Source organism: Thermobia domestica, chromosome 10 (genome assembly GCF_964235325.1).
Source record: "Thermobia domestica chromosome 10, izTheDome1.hap1.1, whole genome shotgun sequence".
Taxonomy (NCBI): Eukaryota; Metazoa; Arthropoda; class Insecta; order Zygentoma; family Lepismatidae; genus Thermobia; species Thermobia domestica.
Window position 1 is genome coordinate 192,753,500 of NC_137463.1, and position 16,761 is coordinate 192,770,260.

The following is a 16,761-nucleotide window of genomic DNA, read 5'->3' on the forward strand; positions in this document are numbered from 1 at the left end:
TTTACTTTTTCGCTTTCAAGTGATATGATAAAAACCATAGAAGATTGCACTAATGTTAACATTATATCGCCTGTCATTTATGTTAACCCGCCCCGCTTCGCTGCGGTCACCCCAACCCGCCCCGCTTCGCTGCGGTCATCCCGGAACGCAATAAACTTTGTTACTTAGATAATTTTTACTTTTTCGCTTTCAAGTGATTTATAGCGCCTGTCAGTTATGTTAACCCGCCGAGTCACAGGGTCATGCGGGTTGCATATAAATACGTTTATTTTTATACCTATGATGAACTAATAACAAAGGATTTGTACGTATGGACACCTGAATGGTCAATTATCTCAAGACACTGGTAATTGAAAATTAAAGTGATATGATAAAAACCATCTAGGGTCCACATCCTAACAACCCCCCAAAAATGAAAGAAATCGGTTCAGCCGTATTAGCGTGATGAGCGGACAAAGGATTTTTTGTACGTATTGACACCTGATTGGTCAATTATCTCAAGACACTGGTAATTGAAAATTAAAGTGATATGATAAAAACCATCTAGGGTCCAAATCCTAACAACCCCCCAAAAATGAAAGAAATCGGTTCAGCCGTATTAGCGTGATGAGCGGACAAAGGATTTTGTGCGTTCTCTTTTATATATATAGATACCTCTTCCCGCCCCTCCTCCTACCCTAAGTTCTACCGTCAAAGGGATATGATAAAAACCATCCCATGTCCGATCCTCATCTATGTTGATAATTTGATTAGGATCGGTTTGGTGGTTTAAGTGGCATGAAGTCACAAAGACAGTCACTTTTACTTTTATTTATTTTTTACATGTATGTTCCCCCTCCCCTCCCCTACATTATGCCGTCAAAGTAAAATGATGAAAACGTCCCAAGTTCGAACCTTATCTATGTTGGAAATTTGATCGAAATCGGTCGCGTATTTCAAGAGTTATTAATATTATTCATTTCCATATATTTACCCTCCTCCCGTCCCCTCCTTTAAGTTCTACCATCAAAACGAAATAACAAAAAACTTCCCAGATTCGATTTGATTGAGATCGATTGGGTGGTTCAAGAGTCATTAACTCACGAACACGGTAACTTATTTTTATATTTACTGATTTTTGTATATCTGCCCTCCTTCCCATCCCCTACGTTTTTCCGTTAAAGTGAAGTGGTAAAATCCATCCCAGACACGAACACCATCTATGTTGAAAATTTGATCGAAATTGGTCGTTTAGTTCCTCTCCCTCCTCTAAGTTCTACCGCCAAAGTGAATAGCCAAAAACACTCCCACGCCAGAACTGCACCTACGTCTAAAATTTGATCGAGATCGGTAGGGTGGTTCAAAGGATTAAGAGTGACAAACATAGTCACTTTCAATTTGGATCTGAAGTTTTTTGTTCACAGACACCGTTATTGATATACGTTGAAATATACTACATTTAAATTTAAAGTTTGTGTGACTGCAATGTGAGGCTTGAATTATTATTATTATTATTATTATTATTATTTTACCAATGATCTCACTTTTGTGGTAGTAAGAATTATAAAATTAAATGTGAGGGGGATACTTTGTTAATTTGGGCGGATTGACGTCTCAGCCTTTGGAGGATTGGCAACTCTGCTATCATTTCGGATAATTTTGAAATACAAAGTTTGGTATAAACTATAGCGGCGTACAGAAATTCATTTGTAAATGCATTTTGTTTATATAGAATATGTTTTATGGTAAATTTAGAAGTACCAAGAACTTATTGTTTCATCTTAACTTTTTAGGTTAACTGACTAAAAAATATAAATTTCCTTGTAAAATCCAGTATCAAAATTCTGTTAAAGAACTTTACTACAACTATACAGGCATTGGCTATGGAAATGAAAGACTACGAATTTCTTTACTCACACACGTTGCTAATCAAATGACTGTCAGCAAAATTTGCTGCAAATGCACTCTCTATGCTTAAGATCTATAACACTGCCAAAATTTTTGAATAGTCATTAATTAAAGGTGAGATCGGAACCAGTTTAATTTCCCTATCAATTTGGTGTTACTGTTTTAAAACAAATTAGAATTTGCGAGTACTAAACCAAAACCACTGGATATTATTCATAACAACGGGGCAGTGGCGGATCCATGGGGGGGGGCAATCGGGGCAATCGCCCCCCTAGAAGAGGAAGCTTTCTTATTTTATATATATAAATAAGACCAATCCCGAATTTGGACCTCTTAAAAGTAGCAGTATTCCAACCCACCTCCCCCCCAGAAGTCCGTCCTGGATCCACCCGTGTAATGGGGTCATGTTGGCTCAGTAATAGAGCGCTTATCTCTGGTGCGGGGAGTCCTTGGTTCAATCCCCGGTCAAGTAAGCTTGTGGTGGACAACATAGTGTCCGCGGGTTTTCTAGAGGTAATCTACTTTCCTCTTACTTTCTCATTCCACCAATTCTTCCATTATCATTCACTTGCATTAAATATCGTCTTCCTTAGCTTAAAGGGCGTAATCGATGGACGTTAAACTGAAATATTTCATTTTATTATTCCTCATAATGCCCAATTAAAGAAATGTTTGGTACTGATTTCAACCTCAAAACACCAGAGCAATTATTAAATCGCTTAAACTGTCAGTTAATATCAAAGTGGCTGAATTTTTATTGCACCCACGTCCATTCAGTTTAGAATTCTCGAAAATTATGTCATCCTACAGGTTATTTGTTTCCTTTTTCCGTCGCCAGAGAGGGTTACATGTTCATAAACATGGCCCCACTCACTTAAACGTATGGGACCTAATGCAGAGTCGTTCTGAGGAGTGGTTAGTGCTGTACTAAAGAATTCGACTAACATGTTACCTGCAGTAGTCAGGCTTTTAGTAAGACGCTAATCATACGTCAAAACGACTTTGCATAAGGACGATGGAATCTACATAAATGAATAATCCTAATTTTATTAAACTAGACACGATAATTTGTTGTTATATATACCAATAATATTGTAACGTTCTAGAATACTTCTTTCAACGCAGGAAAAACTTGGTAAATTTGGTAAATTAAACCTAAGTGGATTATATTAATAAAAGTTATTTTAAGGTGTTGTTTTCCTACTTGTACGTTTTCCTACATGTACATAGTCATGCTACGTATGTACATGACATCATTCGATGCGACTGCAACTAGAAAATCCATTTATTACGAAGAATTAGACGACAAAAACTTGTGAACCACCGAATAATTAATTAAGTTAAACAGTTAGATGCAATCAAAAGCCAAAATTAACTGGTTAAGTCGGGTAGAATTTCGTTATATTAGAAAAGTTATAAAAATTAACGTTTTAAACGAAGGAATCAACAAGACTAAATTTAGTTTGCTCTCCGTACTAGCTTTCCAAATATTACAGGGTATTCTCTAAAAATTTCTTGGAAAAGCCAGTGTTTCCAACTGTGATAGCTAAAACTATCTACAAGTATCAAAAACTACTTGCTATTTTTCTGAACAACGATATTTCTTTCAAAAAGCTGCGTTAGAAAATGGAGAATAAGACTACAATACATTCTTTATAATGTACAATATTGATAAGTAAACATTGCTCACCCATCTACCAGAAATAAAAAGAACTATCAAAAGCATTCTTCATATTTATTTAGTACCATTTGTATTACTCTTTCATCTATAAATATAAAAGTGGATTCAACATTGCTTGATACAGTTACATCTGTACGAAAAAATGAATTTTTGAACAATGAACAGTTTGAAATGAATTTTTGAACATAGTGCCTACATTAAGGCTCGAATTCGGTTTTTATTAGGCCTATTTGATTTAAAAAATACGTATCCTAGAAAAATCAGGGAGCTCAAAATTTGTACTAATAATAGGCAGGGGCGGACTGGCAACCATAGGGCCCACCCTGCTAAACTGAAATGAGGGCCCACTGTATAAAAATGTAAAAAATGTACTTGGCATTCTTCATATGTATTACATATAAAAGTCGATCTTCGAACCCATAAATAGTATCCCATATATTCATACAAAAGCAAAACATTAATTACAAAAAATCTGAAGTAGGAACATTTTAATAGTACTTCATACAGTGTGTAACTGGCATCATTTTTTATTGTAAACACACACAATACCGGAATTGGTGCTTTCAGTTATTTATATAGTGCTATTGTTTTTTATGTAATGAATTTAAACCAGTTATTTAAACAAATGAATGTCATGTTTTAAAAAACCCAAAATATATACATGTGTAATTTTGACATGATTCTACCCATGTCTGTTGGAAATCCCAAAATAAAGACTGGTGTTTCAGAAAATGCCATCAGATTCAAAAAAAAAAAAAAAAAAAAAAAAAAAAAAAGCAGTAGAGGAGATATAGACATTTGGGAAACGTTAATTAATTTTGAGGCAATTTTTGTTGCGTTTTCATGTAAAATAACATATCTGAAACTTTTTTTTAAGTAACCAAACCTGCAACCACCCTACTTAACGAAGATCCGTATTTTGTCATAGCTTATCTGGGGCTCCCCTCCCCCTTGATACGTAAAAATATCACTTACTTCAGTCGGGAGTCTGCTCGCGAATGTACTGCAATCTATCTCTGTACCTGTCTTTTTGGCGAGAAGAAAATGTTGTAACCCACATACACAAACTCGTCTAAATATTGCTGTATAATCTCGAGGAAGTACGCCCCGCTCTTAGCAGACAACTCCCCTCCCCCCAAGCGTGTCAGGTGAGACAACAGACATGGCGTCAGTGTTGGAAACTTGAAAAGGCTGTAACTTTGTGGCCTCAATGCCACAAAGAATGCGATTGGAGGTAAATTTGCGATAGATTTCGAAACGCAAGATTTTCCTTGACATAAGTAAGTCATAATATCATATCTTCATGTCGCAGGAATATTACATATCATCTACCGTCTAGTGTAGTCCGCCCATTCCTCGGCTGACCCCAACTTCTCTTTTCATATGAATACCTACTTTGCACATCACAAATAATTTTTACATTTTACTACACTTTTATTTTAAATTAACTTTAAATAACTAAAGGGAAGTTAACATTTACACGATATACACACTTTGACTAACAGCATAAGTATTCAGCACTTTTAGAAGTTATACCAACGCTTACTGAGCCCAGTGCCGGCAGCTAGTGCTCTCAAACGGGTCAGGTCAGGCTTCATCGGGTCAGGGCTCGAGTCGAACCTCCTTGGGTCACAGGTCGGGTCAAGTTGACCCAAGCCGACCCGTGGCTAGAGCAGTCCTGACCCTAGCGTAGGTGACCTGACCCGACCCGTGTCTCAAGCAGGCTTGACTCGACCCCTGACCCATGAAAGCCTGGTCTGACCCGTTTGAAAGCACTACGCGGCAGCAAACAATTCAGTTAATTTCGTGTTCGCCTGTTAAAGTTGTGTAATTTCAAGTAAAAATAGCCATAAAAGATAAGCCACAATTGACTGAAATCATCCAAAGACGTGGTGTATACATTATAATTTATAAAAACCTTAGACAGAAAAAAAAAAAAAAAAAACTTGGCAACTGTCCTGCAGTACTCGAATGAGTCACATCACACTCACTTATTTCTTGAGGCTTCACATTTTCAAATAGCTTACGTTGTTTTGGGTCAGATGCAGCTTTTTGTAAATCACATCTTCGTTTGTGTTCTCGCTTTTTAGCACCACTTTTATATTTTTTTTACAGTAATCTTACAATCACTCCTACCATCCATACTGACACAACCACATCTGTCTTCCACGACAAACGACACGTAACTGGTGTTCCAATAATTGAATTGCTGCTATCGGATTTGCTCTTCGATGTAATATACAAATAAAACCCGATCCGAGGGCAGCAACTTCATAGTAATTGTTAGAGGTTTGTATAAAACAATCGTTGATAGTGGCGACTAATTTCTTTTCGCTTTACCGCACTGAAAAAAAAAAAAAAAAAAACGAAGCTTGATCCGATTTCTTTTTTCGAAGCTTGGTCTGAGGACAATGCAGTTCAAAAGCATTCCGGCTCCACCTCCACTTTCCACAATAACAATATCTACGAAACTATTGTTTTTTTAAAACATCGCCACTCGCCGGCTTGTAAAAGGACCGGAGTAGGTAATGGTATCCAAATCCAATAACAGCCTGTAATCTACTGTGATTATTATATTTTAAAAAGTAGTAATTAACGTGCTCGTTTTTAACAGCTGCTGTATCACAAACCCCGCAACGGTTTAGGGCCTGATCGTCTTATAGACGGAACCTTTTCAAATCGATAAACGTGAAGAAGAATAAGGTCTGTTCATGAAAGTTTAACTTTACGTCTTTTTTAATGCAAAACACAAGTTTGCGGAAGTTACCCTGCCATATTTTTGATGCTGGTAGGTTTAATTGAACACATCTTTTTAAAAGTGGTGGAGGGGGCCCACCTGTTTGGAGGCCCACCCTGCATTTGCAGGGTAGCCGGGTGGGCCAGTCCGCCCCTGCTCATGAACCCCTAAAGTTAGGGAGATGAAAATCAATATACTCATATAAATATCTTATTAAAAATAAGTGAACATAAGTCCTATCGTTTACGAAAATTCCACTTTTAAGGGAGGGAGGGGCATTTTCTATACCTTTTTTTTTTTTTTTTTATCTAGACCTACATTCAAATTGACACTGTGTCTCATCATCACGGAAAAATAGCTGAACCATTTAAAATAAATTTGGGAACATTTAGCACTTGGCTCGCAATTGGGTTTTTAACAAGTTTCTTTCATTAAAACCTATATTGTAAAGAGGGTGGGTGTTAAAACGCATGCCAAAAATATAGCTAATATTTCATAAGCCCCTATAGGTAGACAACTGTAACTCGTTATTTAAAATATGTTGACACATGTTCCAATGTTTAACAAAAAACACTGTAAGACAAAACGGCGAGTATTCTGTGATATTTAAATATAAGATTTTGCATTCATAAAATGGCTCAAATCTGAGTTATAAAGTATCAGTTAACCTGGGGTAAGTGAAATGATAAAGTATTTCATCCATCTGAAATAATAATAATAATATGTTGTAGTTTAGTAATTTACCACACAAATATTTCTTAAGATAATGGACACAACTTCCTGTGGTGAACACAGCAGTGAAAAAAACAGTGTAATAATTGAAAAGTCATAAAATTTCCATTACGTTTTGATTAGACCTATATACAGTCTTGCTGCTATCTACACGTTATCTATATTGAATAAAACTGATTTAACAGAAAGGAATTAAACTGTAGTATCGAACTTAATTGATTAGAGGTTAATATCCGTTTTCAATACCAAGACTGAAAGGACGAGAACCACTTCTTAAAATACGATATGTCACTATTCGGGTTTTATACAAGGCTTGACACACCTACTGGGTGTTGAATCGGCGAACACCTATTCAGGAAGCACGAGAGTTAGTTATTTAGCCTCCAATAATTTTCCAGTCAAGGATTAAGTAAAAAGAAAACGTAAGTAGCAAACGACAGATTCTAAAATGCTACTACATTTATACATTTTTAATTTCAAACAATTTACTTCGAGAGAAAATTGAGACTTGGCTCTCGAGACCGAAACCTAGGTCGAGGTAAACTACTGTTAATCGAGACGAGACCTAGACGACAAATTTCGACTCGAGACAAAAAACCGACATTGAAATCACTATTTGTCGACCGAGTCGAGACCGTGACTGTCCTCGGATTCGTCTCGATTCCATCCCTTTTCAAAATGACTACTTGGGAGGTGGAATGAAGATCGCTACACTAACACCAAAGAAGAGGGATTGAGAAGAAAGAAAGAAAGAAAGAAAGAAAGAAAGAAAGAAGAGAATTGACTGCCAATGAGAATATGAATACCTTATTGTTTGTTTCCTGTGGTGGAATTAATCGACCTCGAAGTTACGAATTCTTACCATTGTTTTATAAATATTACACAAATAGTTCCCATAAAAAAATAAATTTTTAAACATTTTCTGATGCAAAACTATTACTATCATGGTGGTAACAAAATTGATCGGCCTTTTCTTAAAAAAAAAAAAAAAAAAAAATCTTCTAAGTCAAGAAACAAACAAAATTACACTTCATAAGCTGAACAAAAGGAAAAGTGGATTCAAGTAGAACATTGTTAAGGTACACGAATTTCCTAAACATAAAGTTTGACCTGAGTTTCCCCATATTTACTATAAAGGAAGGTCATGTAAAATATGCTAGATATTAATCGAACCGTCCAGAAGAAGAAAACGAAAAAAAATACTCATAATGCAATTTTCGAGGACACATGGGGCTCCGCTCATTAACTTGTTTTACTCCAATACTGTAATTGTCTATGGGCCTAAGGACAGAGTTGTACACACTATATTCACTCCAACACGTTATGCGTAATCCCCAAAGATATTATAGGCCTATGTGTAAATGTCAGTAAATAGTGATACATTTCCCCAAGGTATTTTAATTGATAATGACTGCGAAAAGCGCAAGTCTGTGCGCCTTTGGCACATTGAGACTCTGTTCTGTACGCCTTTCGCTATTTCTTTCGGCTCCCACGCTTTCCAGTGGGTCAGAAAGAAAATTTCCTTGATAAGTATCTTACTCCTAGGTGTTATTTAACACTGGAAAATGGTTGCTGATGTTTGGCGCTGCTTTGCTCCATTGAACTTAATGGCAAAAGTGATTTTTCAGTGATTATTCCTCCGTGGTGCAACTATTATACATATAATAAATCAACTACTGTCAATTCGCTATTGCTGTGTGGAGATAAGTCGAACTCTTCTCCACAACCATTTAGCTTGGAAATTCTTTTTCAGGTCACTACTCTACAATGCTTCTTTATTTCGTTACACCACATTGTGTAAGAATGCTTCCTAAGTTCGAGCCTTGTCTCTCGGTATCCAGTCAATATTTGCTTTTGGCCATCAATCATCATTTTTCTTGCAATATGTACTTCGCACTGCCATATCAATTCCTTTATTTTAATGACCATCACTGTCATCTTTCTGATCTTGTGATTTTTTTCCCTATCTTGGAAGGTGATTTCTAACATACGTATCTCTATCATTCGTTGTGTAGTCTGCAGACAGTGAACGTCTGATTTTGTTAATGTCCACATCTCCAATCCATATATACTAGCAAATACCCACACCGATTACTGTGGGCTATATTTTTCGTTCTTCCTTTTGTACCTTTTCTATAAAATTCGTCTGAACTTGGTTTTCCGCACTATTCCAACGCCTGATGTGGTCACCTTAAGGAAGCACTCCCGCCCCTTTCCTTCCATTCTAGGTCAAACATCTAAAAATGCTTAAACATGTATTTAATTATTATAGGTTATAAGTCCAAAACACCAAATTTCCTCTCTTTGACTTAAGGGATTCCAAGATATCCAAAATAGAATATCTTACAAATTCTTCATGTTAGGAAGATGAAACTCGGTGTGTACATATATTTTTAGAAACAAATTGGCATACACATACAGGGTTTGTCCATAGAATAATGAGACTGACCGCTGCGAGGCGCTCCAGTCGCCAGAAGCGCGCTCTCCTTGCGGCAGGAAGTCTAAGCTAAGCAATGCACGAAGCCATATCTAGCATCTTGATGCTAGATCTAGCATAATCCACAAGCATTTAGCATCTAGCATCTTGACTTTAGCATCCTGGCCAAATCTAGCATAATTTCATTTTACCCTTTGTTAAAAAGAAAAAGAACGAAAATTTAGATGGTTTAAAGACCGTCGGGAATTATTCTTTTTAATTGAAGCGATGGTTGGAGCAATGAAACCAGTCAGTATTTCTGCGGTTGTAATTTTTTGTTGAATTCAGAGCAAACGTAAATGTTCAAAAATAGCAAACGTGACTGCAAAACATATTTACTTACCCATAGTTTTATTACTGCCAACTGACACCTGAATGTGTGATTATCTGGGATGTTTCTGTTCCTTTCAATTTACAACTTGAGAGGGGAGGGATTTGAGCGTTAGGGGACAACTAGTAATACACTAAAAGAAATGCTGTCGGAAGCGGCATGTTGTATATATATTTCTTAAAATGTTATCCATTCATAAAATATAAATTCGACCATCCTCCCCTATAACGTGCTATTTATCATCATTCCTAACAGCGTCATATTAAATTTGTACATGAATACAGTTAATACACTTCATTAAAATAATGAAGATAAGTAGGGGCGTGTCTTTAAAATTAGCTAGGAAAGATAATTTGAAAATCTGGCATAATTTACAAAAATCTAGCATAATTCAGACCCGTGGTTGGCATCATCACGAGTCTCGAGTGTGGCAACCCTGATGCACAGGGCGGCAACGGGCAGTCGCGTCCGAGCTCTGATGCAGTGAGGATCATGCGCGGTACAAAAGCTGTTTTTGAGTTTTAGTCATGACAGAGAATGTGAGAAATGGAGCGTTTGGTGTAGCAGCGCTACACGATTAGATTTTGCTTTCACCTGGGCAAAACCGCTTCCGAGACGCTTGCCTTGGTCAATAATGTCGCACATTAATGTTCCCATGCGAAGTCTGGCACTTTTGCTAGTATATTAAGCATGGGGGCCAAGAATCATTAGTCTATCATGTTCCTGAATAGTAGAAGAATATAAATAGTTCTGATTACTATTTTTTATAAGTAAGAGAAAACAGATAGTAGTTAATCTTTAAAATAGGGAAGGATATAAATATTTAGTTTACTATTGTTTAGAAGTAAGAGGGAACAGAAAATAGTTTATGTTTTTAATAGCGTAAGGACATAAGTAATTTTGTTCACCGCCGTTAAAACAGAGTTTAGTTTTACTGTTCTAGTATTTTTGTGTTTTACGTATTTACTAAGTAAATTTGCTACACAGACTACAACCTAAAATAAGACAGAACCAAACTGTTATTTGATTCGAATTAAAGCATAAATTAAACATTTTTCATCATATACAAAATTGGAGATTAGAATTATGTTCGGCGCTCTTATACAATAATGAAGTTGTGAATGAACTAATGTTGGATCACAGTCACTTTTTACTCATAATAGGATTTGAACCTGTAAACAAGGAATATAAAAGCAAGTATCTTAACTATGAGTCTAGGCAGGAGTCAGGGTCGTAACCCTAAGCAAAAGGCTACAAGAAACATATAAAATGCGTGGCTCAACCTTCAACATTATACGTATACTGTATATATACATAGTTAGTTTTGCTGGTGAATTGTTACTATTTCATTCTGAAGTTCAAACAGTTGTGATTACTACAGACAAGAGCTTATGCTTTTGCCCTAAGGTCTAGCACCAAATTGTCAGGAAGTGGCAAACTAATTAAATAGAAAGCAACACTGTCATTTCTTGTACCTCGTGAATATGACCTGTTGGAACCTTCATTTGTAAAACCATCGAGTATTAGATGATCAGCAGCAAACATTCGCGGTTCTACAATGTAATTACAAAAGTCATAAAGCCTTCCGAATCACTAATATGAAGAAAATATTTTTAAAAGACACACACATACATACACACAGGAAAAGAAGGCCAGAACTAACATAAAGAATGAATAGGCTATATTAAGGAAGTTTATTTCCGCATTGGTATGAAGCGATGCTTAGTTCGCACCGATGTGAGTACCCATTGTGGACAACAAAGTTAAAGAAAAAGGAATTTTAACTAAGAACAGAACTTTACAAACTTTTATTGTAAGAAATTAATTTCCTTGAAACTTACAATTCATTGTAATACAGATTTGGTTTATGTTGTATATAATTAAATACGTAAATTAAATATTCTGTTCTCAATTTCATTTCAGCCTCCCAAACTTTCGAAGTCATCGTACGAAAAGTATTTGGATACAATTCTGACATAGAATTCTGCTTTTTACTTCTAATTTTATCTGCCTGCTTGTGTCCTTGTATGTGGCTTGGCAGTCCAAAAGACATGAAGTAAGTATAGCAGCTTTCCCATTATTTTTACCTCGTATGTATCCCATATTGCAAGTTTGTTTACAGTTTAAAGTTCTCTTATGCCAACACCAAGGTTATATGAGAAATATATCAACATCTTAGTGTGAAATTCGAATTACAGGAACCAGGTCCGTACTTTGAACCGCATCCGTGTTCAGAGACCTTCATGTTCTTTTACATATATGCCATAGCAAGGGAAGGTATCGGAATTTTAAGCCATCCTAGAACAAGATATTTTTTTGAAAAAATAAAGATTTACTATTTTTAAAAAATGTATATAGAAAAATTACGCTTGTGCTGAAAGAATATCAGATTGAGTGCTTGAACACACTTTGATAAAACTCTGCGTACATCACTGTTTTACACAAAACGTATTTCGCAAGAAACGTATTTCGCAAGAAACGCTGGGTCATCTGTAGCTGTGACAGCATGACCTCTGACAGTTAATATACCGGTACAGTAACGACTGCTAGTAGCTTTGACATTCGCTTACATGTTGATGTTTTAATAGATTCATAACGTTTCAGGCGTTCGAGGTCCAAGGTAGAATGTTAGAAACTATATTTATAAGGTTATTGCCACACTCAGGGTAATTAGTTGAGGATAATAGGGTCTTAATAGTAGTTTCAAACACCTTTTGCTTTGTTCAAAATTTTAGTCTGGCCGGGCCTTCTCGATTGTGAAATATTGATCCATTCCTTATACAAACATTCTAAAAGATCTCTATTAGAAATGATCTCTGCACTGTCATTTATTTCTCTGTGATTAATGATAGGCCATAAGCGCTCCATTACATTTGCATCAAGTGACTGGCTGGCCCATGAATGCTTTTGGCCAACAATTTCAAGACGTTTAATGAGTTCGATATTGACTGCGATCTTCCATGAGCAGAAATCTACTTTTTTTCAACAAACAATTTGAGAATTTCGGAAGAAAGCTATTTTTGAACATGGCGAAGTACTTTCCGCTACTGATATTAGTCATGCTTTCCTATGATCTGATCATGATGCATGTGCGCATCAAATAGTGCTCGATATAATCCCTGCAAATTCTCCATGCTTTGCGGTTGGTTGAAGTAAATTCATACTGAATTCTGGGCAGGCTTTCTCTACATTCTTCTGCTACCTCTACATGAAAGCCTCAGCAAGGAATGGTTCACTTGAAATGACTCTATACTGAAAGCATAAACGTACATTCAATCATATCAGTTGTTCAATTTTTCGTTGAGCAGTGGTTCCTTTTGGTAGATGTTCCATAAAGGCTCAAGAGTCTTCATCCCGGCGAAATTAAAATACCGCTTATTTTACAGTAATTATGTGATGTCTTCAAATATATAAAAGATAATTGAAATATGGAACAAGAGCGCCCTAGACAATATTATTTTGCATGAGGTACCGTTATCACAAGTCACCAAGTGGCTTTCCGTTTTCAGCTGTTTAGAAACGCGAAAATAAATGTCGATTTTCAAAATGGCTCGAAATCGAAAGCAGATAAGTGAGTCGTGATAACGGTTTCTCATTTAAAATAAAATGTTGTCTAGGGCGCTGTTGTTCCACATTTCGATTATCTTTTATCTATTTGAAAATATCACATAATAACTGTAAAATTAGCGGTATTTTAATTTCGCCGGGATGAAGACTCTTAACTTGTACCAGTAAATAGTGTGTCGGTACTCTGCCATCAGTTGTAGCTCAGAATAATTTCTAAAATATTCATAGAATAATGTAACAATTGGGGATGAAACTGATGCACAACACGGTACTTAACTGCGAAATCATGGTTGAATTTAAATAAAATTCAAATGTTTTAATTTTGAAAATGACTAGTTGGGGAAAAGGTGAGAGAGAGATAGCTTATGATTAAGAGATAAACGATGAGCACTAGCCTGACGGATTCGATTATACTGGTGTTGTCCTGGTCATCTGGATGATGAATGGTTTTCCCTGGAGAAGTCTGGATGTACTGGAGTCAGCCAACAACTGGATCTTAATCCTGCTGGACAGCCAGGGGCGTCAAGTTCTCTTGTCTTGATGCGTTTCCAATGATGTTCTTCTACACCTTTATTCAACTAGTCAGATATTGGACTCTATTGAATCTGCGGCGATGAACCGACAGAATGGTAATCCCGAGACATGGAGTTGGTTGTTCTCCAATGGAGCGACGTGCCTGTCACGACGATCCTGCACCTTCCTAAGCCTTATGTCGAATACCCCTGTTAATGTGTCCTCTATGGTTTTTGCTTAATCGAAAAACGATTAGTTTGACGTTCAGTGAACTTGGATATGTCAAGCTAGGCAGAAAGGAACGCGGAAAGGCAAGAAGGAAATCAGTCGCGTTTATTAACAATTTCAAAAGTAACAATTAACAAATTCATGCTTATTCAAACTGTGGCAATGTACAACATTAATAAAAAGTTTAGTTCCGTTGAATTTTAAAGAGTTCATGATTCTGTCGTGGATAAATGTGATTTTATAAAATAATTGAATTTGGCGAATTAAGTTAAGAGTTTACACAGTCATCTTACAGTCGCATCACTGTTACTTCACAGATACTTCACAATAGCAATTGTGTCAAAACTCAAAGATGTTTTCACAAATCTGCAACCTCGGCTGTCACTTGTTTTGTCAGTGCAAATCGACAACATGGCCTAAAAATTCCTTTCACTCTGGTTTAAACTGAATGATCACCTGATTGACGGTAGAAAGATAGAGAGAGGAATTTTCAACTTGATAGAGAGAGGAATTTTCAACTTTTGGAATATTAGCCTAGGGATTGTGTGCCTGTGTTGCCGAGTTAAATCTGGACTTGTTTTGTCTTGTCTCGAAAAGATGTAATGAAGTGCTTTCTCACTTCGGAAAACATATATTGTTTCTCTTTCAAGAGTTCTGTCTTTTCACGAAGCTTAAAAATATTTGAATAAACATGTCTGTTGTGCTGTGTGGTTGCCAAACAGGTCGCTTACTCTGAGGGAAGAACACAGACAGGAAGTACTTGAGAATAAAATACTGAGACAGACCCAAGAGGAACGGGAATGGAGAAGAATGGAAACTTCATAACGAGAAATTGCATAAAGTATACCGTTTAGCAAACATTGTAATGGCATCAAGTCTAGGAGGCTCAGGTGAGTCGGTCATGTAGCGAGAATGGAAGAAAGTAGGAACGCATCCAGTAACGTCATCTCTCAGCATCCAGTAACGTCATTTCAGATTTTGCAGTGGGAGGAGAAGGTGTCAAAGCAGGCCCGTAGCCAGCCCAAAAATTTAGGGGGGGGGGGCCGGCTGAAGTTAGGGGGGCCGATCCAACCATATTACCACATTATAGTTCATTTGCAAGCCTACCGTGAAAATTGTTGGGGGGCAGCCAAAATTTAGGGGGGCCCGGCCCCTAGACCCCCCTGGATACGGGCCTGTGTCAAAGTACTCCCGACATAAGAGTTTCAACGTTTATTTTAGTTAGAATATTACTATACAATTTACTATAATAAATATATACCTGTATATTTCTCAAAGTCAGATTGTTTTCATGCCCTTCCCAAATGCTGCTATTGTCATCAAGGAAGGTAGACCGAGTTTATCCAAAGGTATTCAGAAAATATTATGTAGGAAGATCTTTTTTCTTTCTCTCTCTCTCTTTCTTTTTTGGCTGTCAGTATCTTACCTCAAAGGAAGTAAAATTTTAGCATTTTTAAGTGATATGCGTATTTTTAGAGTAAAAGAGCATTTTAGAAATATAGTAATGTATGACTGAAAGTTCATTCGGCTCATTCGGGGGGCGCGGTGGCTCAGTGGTAGAGCGTTCACCTCTGGTGCTTGGGGTCCCGGGTTCGATCCCAGCCCCCGCCAAGTGAACTTTGTGGTGGACAAACACCGTGCTCGTGGGTTTTCTCGGGGTACTCCCGTTTCCTCCCACTTTCTTCATTCCACCATTTCACTCATCTCTCATTATCACCGTCTCCTTTAGCCTAACCGGCATAACCGTGGGACGTAAAACTCAAAGATTTCATTTCATTTTCATTCGGCTCATTCGTATTGACGACAGAGGGAAGTAAATTCATAATTAATAGTTACACTATATCGTAAGATCAATAAACCCTAGAAACAGTCCTAAAAATCTGAGGATTAATTTTCTCCAAAATATTTTTTCCACACTCCTAACCGAAAATTTTACGGGGGTGCAAATTTCTGAATTTACAGCTGCTTGGTACTCTAGTTCCTACGATATTTTATAGATTTCCTTATGTCTAAGTGGTATCGCATTTGGCCTCATCAATTACAAATAACATAATTTATTCAACTGTTCGAGTTAAAAGTGAATGTCTTTTACAAATTATATATAAATGTGTACGTATACTTCTCATTTACCTAAATCATCCATGGGTATTTGTTAAATCGAAAACAAAATGTTAATGTAATTCTGGCAAAGAAAAGGCATAGCTCTTTACTGAATCCAGATGGATAATTTTCAATCAACATTAAAAAAAAAAAAAAAAAAAAAAAAAGTGGACCCACGGGTTACGAACTTAATCCATTCTGTAACACAGTTTGTAAACCGAAATGGGGTTCACTCGAGCAGACGGCTCTACCAAAAACAAAATTTAGGTAAAATACGATGTCAAACACTTTTCGTAAAAGAAGAGGAGTGTGAATATAAGTAATTTCAGTCAGTGGATATCATATTGAAATATATTTTGAATGGTAATGAACGTATTCTAAGTGTAACTATTTACTGAAGCGGAAGGCGGAAGAGTACAAGGGCGCGAAAATGGTGGGAATAAACGGCGGGAATATTCTGTTCGTGGTAGCAATGGACGTTTGCGATGCATGTAATGCAATATACGATT

At 36.7% G+C, this 16,761-nt stretch overlaps 1 protein-coding gene across 1 annotated transcript in view; it reads left to right on the top strand.

Moving 5' to 3' along the window:
- Window positions 1-16,761, top strand: part of LOC145662913 (uncharacterized) — a 99,272-nt gene that overhangs the window by 38,743 nt on the left and 43,768 nt on the right. The window contains exon 5 of the mRNA XM_081728918.1: window positions 11,768-11,900. Coding sequence (XP_081585044.1) covers window positions 11,768-11,900 — 133 coding nt within the window. The remainder of the gene's footprint in view (window positions 1-11,767; window positions 11,901-16,761) is intronic.